The sequence below is a fragment of the Bos indicus x Bos taurus genome, chromosome 19 (assembly GCF_003369695.1).
Source record: "Bos indicus x Bos taurus breed Angus x Brahman F1 hybrid chromosome 19, Bos_hybrid_MaternalHap_v2.0, whole genome shotgun sequence".
NCBI lineage: Eukaryota > Metazoa > Chordata > Mammalia > Artiodactyla > Bovidae > Bos > Bos indicus x Bos taurus.
The window spans coordinates 31,650,356-31,666,317 of NC_040094.1; the positions used below are offsets into that span (position 1 = coordinate 31,650,356).

Here is a 15,962-nt window from a genome sequence, read left to right on the forward strand (position 1 = left end):
AATACACAGAGTTTTAATCTATGGAAGGAAAAGAAGGAGAGAGAAGAGAGAAAGGGGGAAAAGGACACAAAAGAAATTCACGTGATAATACAAATGGCCAATAAAAATAATAAAATATTCTCAACATCACTTGTAACTAAATGAAGTTCAGTGAAATACGTTTCACACGATGGTAAAAAAGTTTTTTTCTGTATTAGGAGATCCAGTGGTGACAGTAAGAGGACAGGCACGCTTGTGTCTGTTATACAGGTTTACATTACAAAACAATTTGACAACAGCCACTGAAGTTCTAAATGTTCATGTGTGTTTCTCATAGCTCTATTCCTTGGATTTCAACAAGTGGAAACACTCAAAAGGGCACAGATTTTATGATAGGTATCTTTATCGCAGAGTTGTTTATAGTAGTAGAAATGATAAACAAGTAAACCAAATATCCATCAGCAGAGAAATGACTCAATAAATTATTTTGGCACATGCCAAAACAGTGAAACAATATATACTATTAAAAAAAAAAAAAAACAAGGAAAATCCATATGTACTAACAAGGGAACGTATTCAAGATCTATTCCTAGGTGAAAAAAGCAAGCTGAGGGACTTTCCTGATGTCCAGGGGTTAAAATTCTGATCTTCCACTGCAGGGGGGCTGGGATTGATCCCTAGTAGGGAAACTAACAGCCTGTAGGCCATGAAGAGCAGTCAAAAGAAAACAAAAACAACAGGCTGAAAAAGCTATGTGTGTTATGATTCCACTAGTGATTGGTAGAGAAAGAAGTGGAGAGGGGGGAGAGGAAGGGATAGAGGAAAGAAGTGAGGCAGGAAGGAAGGTGTGACGGACATGCAAAAAAGGAGATGGGTGGGTGGATGGTGGATGATGGATGGGTGGACGGACAGACGGACAGACGGATGGGGGTGATGGGTAGAGTTATATGCATTGAAGAACACCTGCAGAAATTATAAACAGATAATTCACGGTGGGTTTTCTTTCCCCCTTTCAGGGAAGAGGCAAATTTGGTGGAGAATTTTGCTTTTAGTATCAGATTAAACATTTAGATTAAATATGTAGCATTTAGATTTTCACGATAAGCATTTGTTATCAGAGGCGTTTGCTTGCAGAAATGAGGTAGACCACACCCCTGGGCACCCCCTGCTCCCATCTGAAGGGTGCGCTTTATGTCTGTGGATCCGCTCCCTCCTCAGGCTGGCTCTCCAAATCCTCCACCACCTGATCAGTGACAGAGAGAACTCTGTGTCCCCACCTTCACTGTGTTTTGAAACAGTTAACTCCAGATTGTCCTTTCCTTTCTTTGTGAGTAATGTCCAAACGGCAGCTCGCTGATACAGGGCTGTTTCTCCCAATTCAGCTCCGCAGACAGAGGTGTGATGTAGTTTTAGCCATTTGTCTTCTGGTCCAGCGGCAGCTTCCAGGTACCATTAAAATTCCATCCCAGTTTTCGCTGTGACAGCACCAGAGACCCATCTGTGACACGGCAATGAGTTTTTAACTTTCTTTTTTCTAACATCAGCTCTTTTCCTAGAGAACGCGTTGTATGTTAACAACACAAGGCACAGTGAATATTACCCCGGGAGTTGGTGGGGGAGAAAGACACTGTGGTAATTTTTGTAGATGGGAAAATGGAGGCCTAAATGACTTGCTTAAATTCACACGGGTAATACACAACAGCACTCGTTAACTCAGTCAGGGTTCTTTGCTTGTGAAGAACAGAGACCAATTTGGCTGAAACAGGCAAGAAATAGCTCGTATCGAAGGAATCCACCCAAGAAAGAACAGAAACCACAGTGACTCCGGGTCCCTCAGGGAAGAATGGTGGACCATCCTTTCAGAGAGCTTCCCTCCACTTTCTGCACCTGAATCCTGGCTTGAGGTTCAATTCTCACACTCCTGGAAAACATCATCTGATTGGTCCACTTGAGTCATGGGAGGGCTGGGCATGGACCATGCACCCAAACAGCGGGGAAAAGGTAATTTCACCAAAGGAGACGCGGCCCTGTTACAAGAAGAGGGGGATGAGATGAAGGAGCCAGAACGGAGTCCACCACACACGTCCACCCGCTCGCCTGACTCTGGGCTGGCACTGGCTCCCTGGCCCCTTCTCTTTACCCCCCAGTGCCCCCCTCTCTGCCCCTGCCACCCACACGTTCTATTAAACCTGCACTTTCTCATTTTTCTTTGTCTGCTGACAGAGCTCCTAAATGGCAGAGTCAGCCTCCCAGTGTGTGTGTGAGTCGCTCCGTCATGTCTGACTCTTTGGTGACCCCATGGACTTGTAGCCCATCAGGCTCCTCTGTCCATGGGATTCTCCAGGCGAGAACCCTGGAGCGGGTTGCCACATCCTCCTTCAAGGGAGAAGCTGGAGCCTCGTCCTAACCATGTATTTCCCCTTCTGGGGCAGGTCAAGGCGGTCCTGGAGGAAATACTGGAGCGGGTGACAGATGAGTTTAACCTCCCAGAGCTGATGGCCAGGGTGGAGGAGCGCACCCCCTATGTGGCCGTGATGCTCCAGGAGTGCGAGCGGATGAACGTGCTCACCAGACAGATGCAGCGCTCCTTGCGGGAGCTGGACCTTGGACTAAAGGTGGGTGAAGCCAGGCTGGGGATGGGGTTCTGGGGAGCTGGAGCACAGCAGTCACAGCAGCCTCACCACCCAGGAAGGTGCCCCTCCTAGAAACAGAGTGTGGCCCTTCCACAGGGGTGGGTGAGACAGGCTCTGGAGCCGGAAACTGGGCAGGTGGACTGAGCTGTGACTGGCAAGCTGCCCAGAGCCCACACGCTCTGAGCTCCAGGCAGAAGAGAAATCGACACCCAGTGTCTTCTGCTGACGTGGCTGGCATTGCTTTCCCAGGAGGTAGAAGTGTGTGTGCTGCTGCATCGAAACACAGGGTCCAGACACCCCGGACCACCTCCCCGCTCTACTGCATCCTCAGCATGTGACTTCAGAGTGACTTAAGCCTCACCCCGTCCCAGTTCCTTTACCTGTAAAACAGGGCGAGTGGTCCTGCCTCGGGGGGCTTTGGGAAGGACTCAATAAATCTATTTGCATGGGTTTCCCAGTGGGTCAGTGGTAAGGAATCTACCTGCCAATGCAGGAGATGCGGATTCCATCCCTGGGTAGGCAGATCCCCTGGAGGAGGGCATGGCAACCCAGTCCAGTATTCTCGCCTGGAGAATCCCCATGGACAGAGGAGCCTGGCGGGCTATAGTCCATGGAGTTGGTTGCAAAGAGTCAAACGTGACGGAGTGACTAAATGATAACAACGTAGAATGTTGTAGAATAATGCCTTCATGTGGCAAGCACCCAGAAGTGTAAGTACACACAAATGAGTTCCATTCCAAGAGCGCATTTATAAGTCCACTTGGCTCAGAAACCCAACAAAGTTAGCCTAGGTACCCAACTAACACAAACGGCTATATAGCACTGTACTGTAATAGGTTTATAATACTTTTCACACCAATAATGCATAAAAACAAACACAAAAAATAAAACAATCTTACATCACAATACCTTGAAAAGTACAGTTGTCCAGCACAACAGCTGGCACACAGGGCTGGTATCAAGTGAACAGGCAGGAAAAGTTACTGATGGAGGAGGGAGAGGAGGAAGGAGATGGTAGACCTGAAGGGTTGTCAGCAATAGGCGATGGAGGGCAAGCTGTAATGTCACTCATGCCTGACGTGATAGATGCCTGACACTGGCATCTTTGAAAGTTCACAATTTGAAGGTTCATATGTAGGGGACTTACTGTATTATTACTGCCCCATCAGGGGAGGTCCTTCATTGGAAGGACTGATGCTGAAGCTGAAGCCCCAATACTTTGGCCACCTGATGTGAAGAACCGACTCATAGGAAAAGACCCTGATACTGGGAAAAATTGAGGGCAGGAGGAGAAGGGGGCAACAGGAGTAGATGGTTGAATGGCATTGCCAACTCAATGGACATGAGTTTGAGCAAACTCTGGGAGATAGTGAAGGACAGGGAAACTTGGCTTGCTGCAGTCCACAGGGCCGCAAGGGGTCAGACGTGACTTAGCAACTGAACAACAACAGTGATCAGAGGAAAGGAAAGAATTTTAATCTTTTGCAACCTCATGGTTATGTGAAGCGTCCAGGATGCTACCCGAGCTCTGAGCAATGAGAGAATCCCTTATTTATACCACCAGTTATTAAGCACATCTACTTCATTCACCATCAGAAAATTCCATCAAGTGCCCAGCACAAAGCCTAATGGAAAAGCCCTGCTAAAACCATTCAGCTGGACAACAGGCAAGTGGGAGGGCCTGCTGCCATTTAGGAGCTGAGGGAGGCAGCTGCTGTCAGTTTACAGTGGCACACTTATTAAAAGAGTTGTATCTCCAGGCAGAGGGAAAGGATGGACCCAGTTTCATAGCTGGAGGCAGAAGCTCAGTCCAGCCCTGAACATCCAGGGCTGTGATACGCTGCTGCCCTCACATCTGGCTCTTGGAGTTACATGACCACCGTCAGGCATGCAGAGGACACAGCCCTGAGCGACTTCACGTGTAGTCACATAGAAACTGTGAAGTAGGCTGAGAAACCTGAGTTGGGTTTTTTTAATCTGTTAATTTGCCTTCTGCCCCAATATGGACAGATGGAAATAAGGAGAAAAGAGGGATGGGAAGAGATGCTGAAGATTGATGTCACTCCATAATGTTTTAAAATTATACACTGGCTTGCATCCTGTATCAAAGGAAATACAGAATTTCATAGAACAACATCAAATGTAAATAAGGACCTTGGCTGTCATTTTATGTGGCTCGGTTCCTCAGATACGCAGGTTGATATTAGTAATTATCTTGAGTTGGTTTGTTGCAGTCTTAGTTTATTGAATCCATGCAGTTTGGCGCAGTCTGTTTACCCATCCAGCTTCCAATTCATTCTCTCATTTTTCTTCCAAGAGCTTTTGCTGGGGTTTGGTGTCAGGAATTTCAGTGCATGCCTAGGTGAGGATGAAGGGGGTGGGGAGGGACCTGCTCTTTTCTTCCAGTCTAGCTTGAGAAGGCTGGTAGATGGGCAGCCTCTGCTCTCACTTCTGCCTGGAGGAGGCAGTGGAGACTGATGGGAGCCTTCCTCTTCAGACAGACAGTCTGGCGGGAAAAGAAACATAGAAAATGATCACAGTACCAGGCACGACTGATTGCAATGAGGTGGGAGGAAAAGGGAAGAGACAAGTGTGGGGGAGGAGAAGTGGCATCCAGGGGGCTTTGGAGGAAGGGTAGAATTATGACAGCTGATGATAAGAAGAATCTGCTGAGTAGCCCTAAGCCTGTTCTAAAAGTTAACTTGCTTTGGCTGGAGCAGAGAGTCCACTCAGATGAGTATGAGTGATATGGTAAACTTCAAAAGGAAGAAAAGAGCAACTCATTTGCTACCCAAAAGGTACTAGCTGAACTGAGAGGCACAGCACTCAAACCTCTGAGAACTGTGGGAACCCCACAGCACACAGCACGCAGAAGTAACCCTCTGTGCGAGGTCTGCCATCCACAGCCACGAATTCCACAGAGAGGAATTCAGGAAAGAGTCAGACATCCGGCTCTTAGCCTTTCACAACGAAAAGCCAGGTCCTGTGAGTATACTAGAGCTGATTGGCCAATGGTACTGACTCATATTAACCAAACGCACGAAAGCCTGATGTACGAAACTGTCAGCTGTCACTTTATTCCTTTACAGTCAACTAGGTTATAACTTTCAAAGGATCTACTGATGGCAACTTGCCCAGAAAATCTCTGCCTATGTAAGAAAACTACAGGACAAGCTAAATGCTTATGCACTGTCCAGGACGGTGGGCTTCTCTGGTGGCTCAGATGGTAAAGAATCCACTTGCCAATGCATGAGACCCAGATTCGGTTCCTGGGCTGGGAAGATCCCCTGGAGATGGGAATGGCAACCCACTCTTCTTGCCTGGAGAATCCCCATGGACAGAGGAGTCTGGCAGGCTACAGTCCATGGGGTCGCAAAGAATCTGACATGATTGAGCAACCAAGTACACACATTCAGGATGGTAGCCACGAATGGCAGGTGAGCGCTTGAAATGTCCCCACCGAGATGTGCTGTAAGTGTCAGTCAAATGCCAGATTTCAGAGAGACAGGGCCAAAAAGGGGGAATACCCTATTCATAATTTTTATGTTGATTGTATATTAGACTATTTGACATTTTATACATATCACATTAAGTAACATGTTATGAAAATTAAATTCACCTCTTTTAAATTTTCTAAAATGGCTACCAGAAAATGTAAAATTACACACATGCAATATTTTGAATTTTTAAAATATTGATTTTTTTACTGATTTGGCTGCATCCAGTCTTGTTGCAGCACACAGGACCTCTGTTGCCTCATGCAGGCTTAGTGGCTCCGAGGCACGTGGGATCTTAGTTCCCCAAGCAGGGATCGAAACTGTATCCCCTGCTTTGCCAGGCAGATTCTAAACCACTGGACCATGAGGGAAGTCCCAATTTTGTGAATTTTAAATGTAAAATTACACATTCACAACTTGTGTTACATTTCATTTCAGTCATGCTCTCTTAGATGGAGCCCTGGCCAGTCCAGTGTCTGGGACTGGGAGCTGTTTTTTTATTATTCAGATGTTTAAACGTGTGAAAGATATTCAGACTTAAAGCCCAGCTCGACGACTTGAGGGACTGCTCTGGCACTTTACTTTCGTCCATTGTATGTTGACTTAATAGTTCAGCTCTTGCTCTGGCCATTTAGTGACTGATGATCACCACCACGCAGGCAGCTTCCCTGGCCCACATGCCTGCTAGAGTGCATGGATGGACCAGCTGTTGTCATCCACAGTTTGGGCACCAGACTGGCCGGGGTGGAACCCACATAATTCCCCGTCTTCCCTCCCCATCTCATCACCCCCTGCATCTCGTACGAATGACAGCTGGTTGCAAAGACCATCTTCGTAGGGAAGGAAGGGAGGACCAAGGCTGACCTTCAGGTCAGGGGGCAGCCTGTAGCCCCTGGAGAAGGGCATTTTGGGGCATTGCTGTAAGCCTGTGAGCCCAGAGCACCAGCCACTTCCCACCCCCAAGAAGGGACCTTTTCTGGCCATCCAGAGTCCTTCAGTTTGGACTGGAACCTGTGAATCTGCACTCTCCACAAGCTTCCTCATTTAAAGCGATGAAGGCTTAGAGGGAAAATCATGTTTTTATTTTTGTTGTTATTCAGTCATGTCCAACTCTTTGTGACCCCATGGACTGCAGCATGCTAGGCTTCCCTGTCCTTCTCTATCTCCCAGGGTTTGCTCAAATTCATGTCCATTGAGTTGGTGATGCCATGCAACCATCTCATCCTCTGTTGTCCCCTTCTTCTCCTGATATCAAAGAAAGACTGAAAACATTTATTTATAGGGACAAAAAAAAAGTGCTTAAGGCCCCATACAGGTAGCCCTTGTCCCTGTGATAAAGTACCCCCCAGTCTTCAGTTCTCCCCGGTTTCCTGCAGTGTAGACAAGGAACAGGCCAAGCACAGGACCCAAAGTGTGACGTCTTTTTAAGGATTTAGTGTTTTCTTTGTACATTTTCTTACTTGACATGTGAGCAAATAAGCATTTAATTTAATTTAATGTAGTGTTTTCTTTGTACATTTTCTTTCTTGACATGTGAGCAAATAAGCATTTAATCTGTGTTCCACACGACCCAGGCAGGAGGAGTTTGAGGATGTCGGGGTGAGCAGATGGAAGCAGATTTCTCTATGTGGGTAGCTGGAATCTTCACGAAAGGCTTCCTTACCCACCATTTGGCCCCAGAGACTTCCTGTGTGCACCCATCCCTGCCCACAACCCCCGCCTCTACCAATCTGGCCGTGCCTGAGGAGACGAATCTTCTTTGTACACCTTTCAGGAAGTGCTGTCCCAGGGTCTGTAGGTTTATTCCTCTTCTTCTAAGAAAGGGATTTGAGTTACACTGCGCTAATTTAGTGTAGGGCTGTCTGGGTTCTTCTCGACCCCTCCTCTGAAAATGAGTTGTTTCTACTTCCACTCGAGGTCGTGGGCAGATCTGAGTTCAGAACCCTAACCACCAGATGAATGGCTTCTTCTTTTCCTAAATTGTTCCTGTTTCACTCTCAAACGAGCAGAACCTAAGAGATGACACCTTCCTTAAGGCTCCATCACTTGCACATTCAATTAGTAAATGCGAACTCGCTGTCAGAATAACTTACAAGCAGATGTGAGAAATTTTTAAGGAAGCCAAGATACACATTTTGTGTTTCCCTGCTGTCAAAACGACCTTAGATTTCTGAAGAGTGTTAAAAATTAAGTATTGCGTACATATTTTGTATTATGACTTTATTTTTTAGAGCAGTTTTAGGTTCACAGCAAAATGGAACAGAAGGTACAGAGCGTTCCCATTTACTCCTCCCCCCACGCCCACCCCCCACCATGCACAGCCTCCCCACCATCAGCATCCCCACCAGAGTGGTCTGTTAGCTACAGCTAAATCCACACTTCCATCACAAGCCTCAGAGTCACCTGTGGTTTTACTTAGGATTCACTCTTGGTGTTGTACATTCTATGGATTTGGACAGCTGGATAATGACATGGGGGCTTCCCATGGTAACTGGTGGCTCAGTGGTAAATCCACCCGCCAATGCAGGAGACACAGGAGATGCAGGTTCGATCCCTGTGTCTGGAAGATGCCCTGGAGGAGGAAAGGGCAACCCACTCCCGTATTCTTGCCTGGGAAATCCCATGGACAAAGGAGCCTGGTGGGCTACAGTCCTCGGGGTCGCAAAGAGTTGGACATGACTTAGCAACTAAACAACAACATAATGACATGAGCCACCATTACAGTGTCTTACAGAAGAGTCTCACTGCCCTAATATTGCATTTATTTTATTCTTAAGCACATGACTTCTTCTTACAACACATATCAGAGAAATGAAGGTTTACAGGACCTCAGTTTTCAGAAGTGGCACATCTCTGTGTAAGACATGGTCACACAGAGCTAAGGGGTTGAATTGACTAGAGGAGATAACCAGGCAACAGAGGACTTCTCCGTACCCGCAGATGACAGTGGCCGGCAGAGTCTAGGGCTCCGTCTGAGTTCATCTCTTCCAGTCTGTCTGCCACAGCCCTCAGACGTGCCAAAGGACTGGGACATTTTCATCCTAGTTTTCCCAGTGGTGCTGACCCAGTTTTGTTAGGTCATGCTATAGGATGAACCCAGGGTGGGAGACCTTACCTTCCCATCGACTCACGACAGCATTCACAAGTACAACATACTTCCACAGATGCAGCCAGACTCAAGAGAACCCACAGCACTGTGGTGGAGAAGCAAATGTATTTGCTGTATTATTTATAAAAGCACTCTATGTCAGTGTATTGGCCGTTGAAAACTTAAAATTTTTATTTTAAAAGGAAAATTTAATACATCCTATATCTTTTTTTAAGTCTATTGGACTTTATTTTTTTTAATGAATCCTTGTTTGTCTATGTATTTTTTTATGCACAGTTTAACAAGCATGTACTCTTATATGTCCATAAACAGGTTTTATTAAAACTGCAACACACAGGATTTTTAACACAACCCTGACAAAAACATACACAGTACAGTTTAATTAGCAACAGAAAACTAGGCCTTTCTGTTTAGAACAGTGCTGTCCAATAGAACTCTCTGTGATGATGGGAAGATTCCATGTCTGTGCTAATCAGGGCACATGTGACTGCTGAGGACATGAACTGCCACGAAGGAACTGATATTTAATTTTATAGTTCTAAGTCATGCACACATACTCAGTCACTAAGTCTTTTCCAAGTCTTTGTGACCCCATGGACTGTAGCCACCAGGCTCCCCTGTCCATGGGACTTTCTAGGCAGGAATACTGGATGGGTTGCCATTTCCTCCTCCAGGGGATCTTTCTGACCCAGGAATCAAACCCACATCTCCTACATGGGCAGGAGGATTCTTTACACTGAGTCACCTGGGAAGCCTCAATTTTAAGTCACTTTTGCTTAAATAGCTTCATAATACTGATGGTCATCATATCAGACATGGAAGGCCTTGTTGGGTACTCTATTTCCTGTGCAGAAACCACTGAAGTAGAGATGACATCTTCAAGAAACTGTAGATCCTTGGCATAACTAAGGTTACCAAGTTTAAAGAGGGTTTTCAATGTTAATCCTCCATCACAAATTTCATCCAACAATTGCAAGAGGATCCCTAAAAGTTGGCTATGTCTCTAATAGCTTGGTTTCTGAAGGAAATTCTTGATTTGGGGGAATATAGATCCTCCTGGCTTTGGCTTCTTTCATTTCATGGGAGGAGCTCACTGGGACACCCAGGTAGACCCTGGGTGGGGGGGTGGGGCAAAGTGCATCATCTGCAGGCTGATCACACACACACTGCCCCCTGCCCTCTGGCTGTTTGTCTTCAGGGAGACCTGACCATGACCAGCGACATGGAGAGCTTGCAGAATGCCCTGTACCTGGACACGGTGCCAGAGTCCTGGGCCAGCAGAGGCTGCTGCAGAGGCTGGAGGAGAACAGAGGAGCCCAGACTTTAGGCTCGGGTGGAATCAGTATGGGCTTCCCTGGTGGTTCAGTGCTAAAGAATCTGCCTGCCAATGCAGGAGACACAGGTTTGATCTGGGTCTGGAAGATCCTCTGGAGAAGGAAACGGCAACCCACTCCAGTATTCTTGACTGGAAAATTCCATGGACAGAGGATCCTGGAAGCCTGCAGTCCATGGGGTCACAAAGAGTCGAACTCAAGTGAGCAACTGAATCAGTGTGGAACCCACAGGTAGTTTTAGGTCCAGAGTGAACCTAAACTACCGTCAATGGATAGGAGTAGACTCTGATGTCACTGGAGCAGGGAAAGTTTTAAAGGACTAGCCTCTATGAGACAAACCTACAAATCAAGTGCTAGAGAGGGACCATGGTTGGGTCCCCCACCTCTGCAGTCATCTCCTGTCTTCCCCAGCATCCCCAAGGCCAGCTGTTTCCAGGGACCTGCCACCCCTCACCTTTTCCCCTCTGGCTGTTTGTCTTCAGGGAGAGCTGACCATGACCAGCGACATGGAGAGCTTGCAGAATGCCCTGTACCTGGACACGGTGCCAGAGTCCTGGGCCAGACGAGCCTACCCTACCACGGCAGGCCTGGCAGCCTGGTTTATGGACCTGCTTAACCGGATCAAGGAGCTGGAGGCCTGGACAGGAGACTTTGCCATGCCCTCGACTGTGTGGCTGACGGGCTTCTTCAACCCCCAGTCCTTCCTGACGGCCATCATGCAGTCCACGGCCCGCCGGAACGAGTGGCCCCTGGACCAGATGGCCCTGCAGTGTGACGTGACGAAGAAGAACAGGGAGGAGTTCAGGAGTCCCCCCCGGGAAGGGGCTTATGTGCATGGCCTATTCATGGAAGGCGCTCGCTGGGACACCCAGGTAGACCCGGGTTGGGGGTGGAGGGGCAAAGGGCATCAGCTGTAGGCTGATTACACACACATCACCCCTCCCGTAAAGTCCAGTTGCTAAAAGGGGCGCTCTAGAGTCTTCTGTCCTGGATAACCTCTCCTTGAGGCTGTCAGCTCATTTCCCTGCAGCCACAGTCTGAAAGCATCAGTTCTTCGGCACTCAGCCTTCTTTATGGTCCAACTCTCACATCCATATGTGACTACTGGAGGAACCATAGCTTTGACTGTATGGACCTTTGTTGGCAAAGTAATGTCTGTTTTTTAATGCACTGTCAAGGTTTGTCATAGCTTTTCTTCCAAAGAACAAGCATCTTTTAATTTCATGGCTGCAGTCACCATCCGCAGTGATTTTGGAGTCCAAGAAAATAAAGTGTATCACCGTTTCCATTATTCCCCCATCTATTTGTCATGAAGTGATGGGACCAGATGCCATGATCTTAGTTTTTTGAATGCTGAGTTTTAAGTCAGCTTTTTCACTCTCTTCTTTCACCTTCATCAAGAGACTCTTTAGTTCCTCATTGCTTTCTGCCATTAGGTGTCATCTTCATATCTGATGTTATTATTGATATTTCTCTCAGCAATCTTGACTCCAGCTTGTGCTTCATTCAGTCGCATTTTGCATGATGTAATCAGCGTATAAGTTAAATAAGAGGGTGACAATATAGAGCTTTGACATACTCCTTTCCCAACTCTGAATTAGACTGTTGTTCTATGTTCAGTTCTAATTGTTGCTTCTTGACCTGCATACAGGTTTTGCAGGAAGCAAGTACGGTGATCTTCTGATATTGCTATCTGTTTAAGAATTTTCCACAGTTTGTTGTGATCTGAAGGACTTCCCTGGTGGCTCAGACAGTAAAGCGTCTGTCTACAATGTGGGAGAACCAGGTTCAATCCCTGGGTCGGGAAAGATCCCCTGGAGAAGGAAATGGCAGCCCACTCCAGTACTATTGCCTGGAAAACCCCATGGATGGAGGAGCCTGGTAGGCTACAGTCCATGGGATCGCAAAGAGTCAGACATGACTGAGCGACTCCACACAGTCAAAGGCTTTAGTGTAGTCAATGAAGCAGAAGTGGATGTTTTTCTGGAATTCCTTTGCTTTTTCTATGATCCAATTCTGCTGCTGCTGCTGCTGCTAAGTTGCTTCAGTCGTGTCCGACTCTGTGCAACCCCTGAGACGGCAGCCCAACAGGCTCCCCCGTCCCTGGGATTCTCCAGGCAAGAATACTGGAGTGGGTTGCCATTTCCTTCACCAATGCATGAAAGTGAAAAGTGAAAGTGAAGTCGCTTCAGTCGTGTCTGACTCTTCGAGACCCCATCAACTGCAGCCTACCAGGCTCTTCCGTCCATGGGATTTTCCAGGCAAGAGCACTGGAGTGGGGTGCCATTGCCTTCTCCGCTATGATCCAATGGGTGTTAGCAATTTGATCTCTGGCTCCTATGCCTTTTCTAAATCCAGCTTGTACACCTGGAAGTTCTCAGTTCACATACTATTGAAGCCTCGCTTGAAGGATTTTAAGCATTACCTTGCTAGCGTGTGAAATGAGCATAACTGTGTGGTAGTTGAACATTCTTTGGCTTTGCCCTTCTTTGGGATTGGAATGAAAACTGACCTTTTCCAGTCCAACAGACTACCTCCCATTTTTTCACTACCTTGTTTCTGAATAATAATAAAACCAAAAATAACACCTCAAAGTCTATATCCCAGAAAGTGTTGAGCAAAAAGGGAAGGGTAGGATGTCCAAAGTTCCTCTCCTCCATAAAACAAGGGCATTGGCAAAAAGAAAAAAAAAATGTATGTATTAGATATACCAAGTTCTGTCATCAGCATAAGGGGTTCAGGGTCACCTAGACAGAGGCGAGGGATCTGTGAATCTCTCTGGATGATCATCTCCCCAAAGTGTGTTCGGAAGACACTAGCGATGTGGGAGATGGATAGGTTGCAAGAAAAGGGTCCTGTGGTCAAAGTAAGTTTGGGAAACACTGGGATAAATAAGTGAAACTTTTTTCTTTACTGCCAGGTCTTCTTGTCTTCAGTGTGCATGGTAAAGCTTCAAGTACAGTGTATGGTAATACCGGTAGGCTCTGTGTCTTGCTAACCTGAAGTCCCTAGCACCTAGCATGACATCTGGCAAATAGCTGCATTCAGCATGCTTACTAAATGAATGATAAAATAAAACAGAGATTCAAGCCCTAAAGAGATTCGCTTACATATGACATATGACCACTTTGGGAACTCTGCTTCGAGAAGATATTCAGGCTGAAAACAAGTAGAAATATGTTGTGCACCTGCTCCATTGCATGGGCTTCCCCGGTGGCTCAGTGTAAAGAACCCGCCTGCTAATGCAGGAGACGTAGGAGACAAGGGTTGGATCCCTGGGTCGGGAAGATCCCCCGGAGGAGGACGTGGCAATGCACTCCAGTATTCTTGCCTGGAGAATCGCAGGGACAGAGGAGCCTGGTGGGTTACAGTCCATAGCGTTGCACAGAGTTGGACACAACTGAAGTGACTTAGCATACACCAGTGCACGCCACCTTGGGTTGTTGAGAAAACGCTGCAAGGGGATGGGCCCTGGGGCAGCCTGGCCATCCCAGTCTCTCTCTCCTGGATCTCCCGACAGGAGCGAGGCTGCCTGTCCAGGCTCAGGGCCTGACCTGAGAGGTGCTCTCTCGAATCCTTGTCCTCAGGCTGGGATCATCGCCGAGGGGAAGCTGAAGGAGCTGACACCCGCCCTGCCTGTGATGTTCATCAGGGCCGTCCCTGCGGAGAAGCAGGACTGCCGCAGCGTCTACCCCTGTCCTGTGTACAAGACCCGTCAGCGGGGCCCCACCTACGTGTGGACTTTCCAGCTGAAGACTAAGGAGAAGCCATCCAAGTGGGTTCTGGCCGGAGTCGCCTTGCTTCTGCAGGTTTAGCTTTCTGCAGAACCCCCGAGGAAGCAAAGTTGGGCTGGAGGCTGCCCAGAGGGACCAGTGGGTGAGGGCTAAGATCACAGCCATAGAGAAAGATAAGAAATGGACAGTCACAGTTCTGAAGAGCTCCTTTGGGGAACTCGAGAGAAGTGCCTAAAGTGAGGTTGAGCTGGAGGAGTCTGGACCTAGGAATTAGGGTAGAAGAGTTTCCTAACACTGGCCCTTTCCTAATAAAGTGATTTGCTCTTCAACTGTGTTTGGCCCAGGCTCTGAGTGTTGCAGGGTCAGAAGTTATTGTGACAAGCCCGAGAGAAAGAAGCCGCAGATCCCTGAGCCCTGACATTGTTACATGACCCCACATCCAGTGCCCTGGTTTCCGGCTAGTCCGTAGGCCAGCGGCCCCAGGCTCACCCGTGAGGCAGAGTCTGTATTTTAACAAGTACCGCAGGTGATCTATATGCATGTTACTCTGGATCAGGGGGTCACCAGACTTTTTCTGTTAAGGATCAGAGAGCAAATAGTTTAGGCTTTGCAGGGCATATTGTTTTTGCACAACTGCTTAGCTCTGCCACTGTAACCCCAAAGGAGCCACAGACATACATACATAAGTGGATGTGGCCACATTTCTTTAGAACTTTATTTACACAAACAGGCAGTCAGCCATGTTTTGCTGACCGTTGCTCTGGAGGATAAGGGAGGTATGCGTGCAATATTTGGGCTTCCCTGGTGGCTCAGAGGTAAAGAATCCCCCGGTCAATGCAGGAGACGCAGGTTCAATCCCTAGGTCGGGAAGATCCCCTGGAGAAGGAAATGGAAACCCACTCCAGTATTCTTGCCTGGAGAATTACAGGGACAAAGGAGCCTGGCAGGCTACAGTCCATGGGGTAGTGAAGAGTCGGATATGACTTAGTGACTGAACAACAACAAATACGCAATACCTATCTTCAGTTAGGCCCCACATGCCTTTATCAAGTGTTTATCTAACATCTACTTCTTGCTGGGGACAAAGCCACAAACAAGGTAGGTTGCTTCCTTGTCTGTCATCTTTCAGATCATTTAAGAGGGGCCCAAGGAGAAACCTTTCATCTACAGTTCACGTACAATTTTCCTTGATTTTCCTATGGAACACGTTCTCGCTGGATGCCCAACAAAATCTATGGTTTCCATGAGTTGTAAAGCTCCCTTTGTGGGGCTTGTTTGTTGTCTGGGCAGGCTCTCTGTTCCTTCTAGGATCTTTATTCCCACGTATCCTTGGAGAAACATTTTTTAATTAATTGCCACTTAGCAAAGTGTTTCTTAATCTTGAGCAGGTATCAGAATCCCCTGGAGGACTCGTTAAAACAAAGTTTTGTGGGCATCCTTCAGCGTTTGACTTGGTAAGTCTAAGAAACTGCTGATGCTGCAGGTCCTGGGACCGCACTTTGAGAGCTGCTTACTCCAAATGTAAAATCCCACCCTCCTGCAAACCTCTGCTATGAGAGGACAGAATCTAACGCCGACTCCACCGTGATCTCCCTGCTTTCTGCCTTGTGGTCTCCACACCCTCAAAAGAGGGCCCTCCCTCCTCATCTTTGTGCCAAAAGGGAGGTGATACATTC

General features: G+C 47.4%; 1 protein-coding gene across 2 annotated transcripts in view; it reads left to right on the forward strand.

Annotated features, from left to right (window-relative positions):
- The window catches only part of DNAH9 (dynein axonemal heavy chain 9), a 285,309-nt gene extending 270,691 nt beyond the window's left edge, over positions 1-14,618 (forward strand). Inside the window, exons 67-69 of one of the 2 annotated variants that reach the window (XM_027516811.1) lie at positions 2,412-2,594; positions 11,035-11,424; positions 14,140-14,618. In XM_027516811.1, the coding sequence (XP_027372612.1) occupies positions 2,412-2,594; positions 11,035-11,424; positions 14,140-14,367 (801 nt within the window). In that variant the 3' untranslated portion in view covers positions 14,368-14,618. Of the gene's footprint in view, positions 1-2,411; positions 2,595-10,416; positions 10,592-11,034; positions 11,425-14,139 lie in introns of those variants that run through there. The other variant, XM_027516812.1, reaches the window with a different exon arrangement.
- The last annotated feature ends 1,344 nt before the right edge of the window (positions 14,619-15,962 follow it).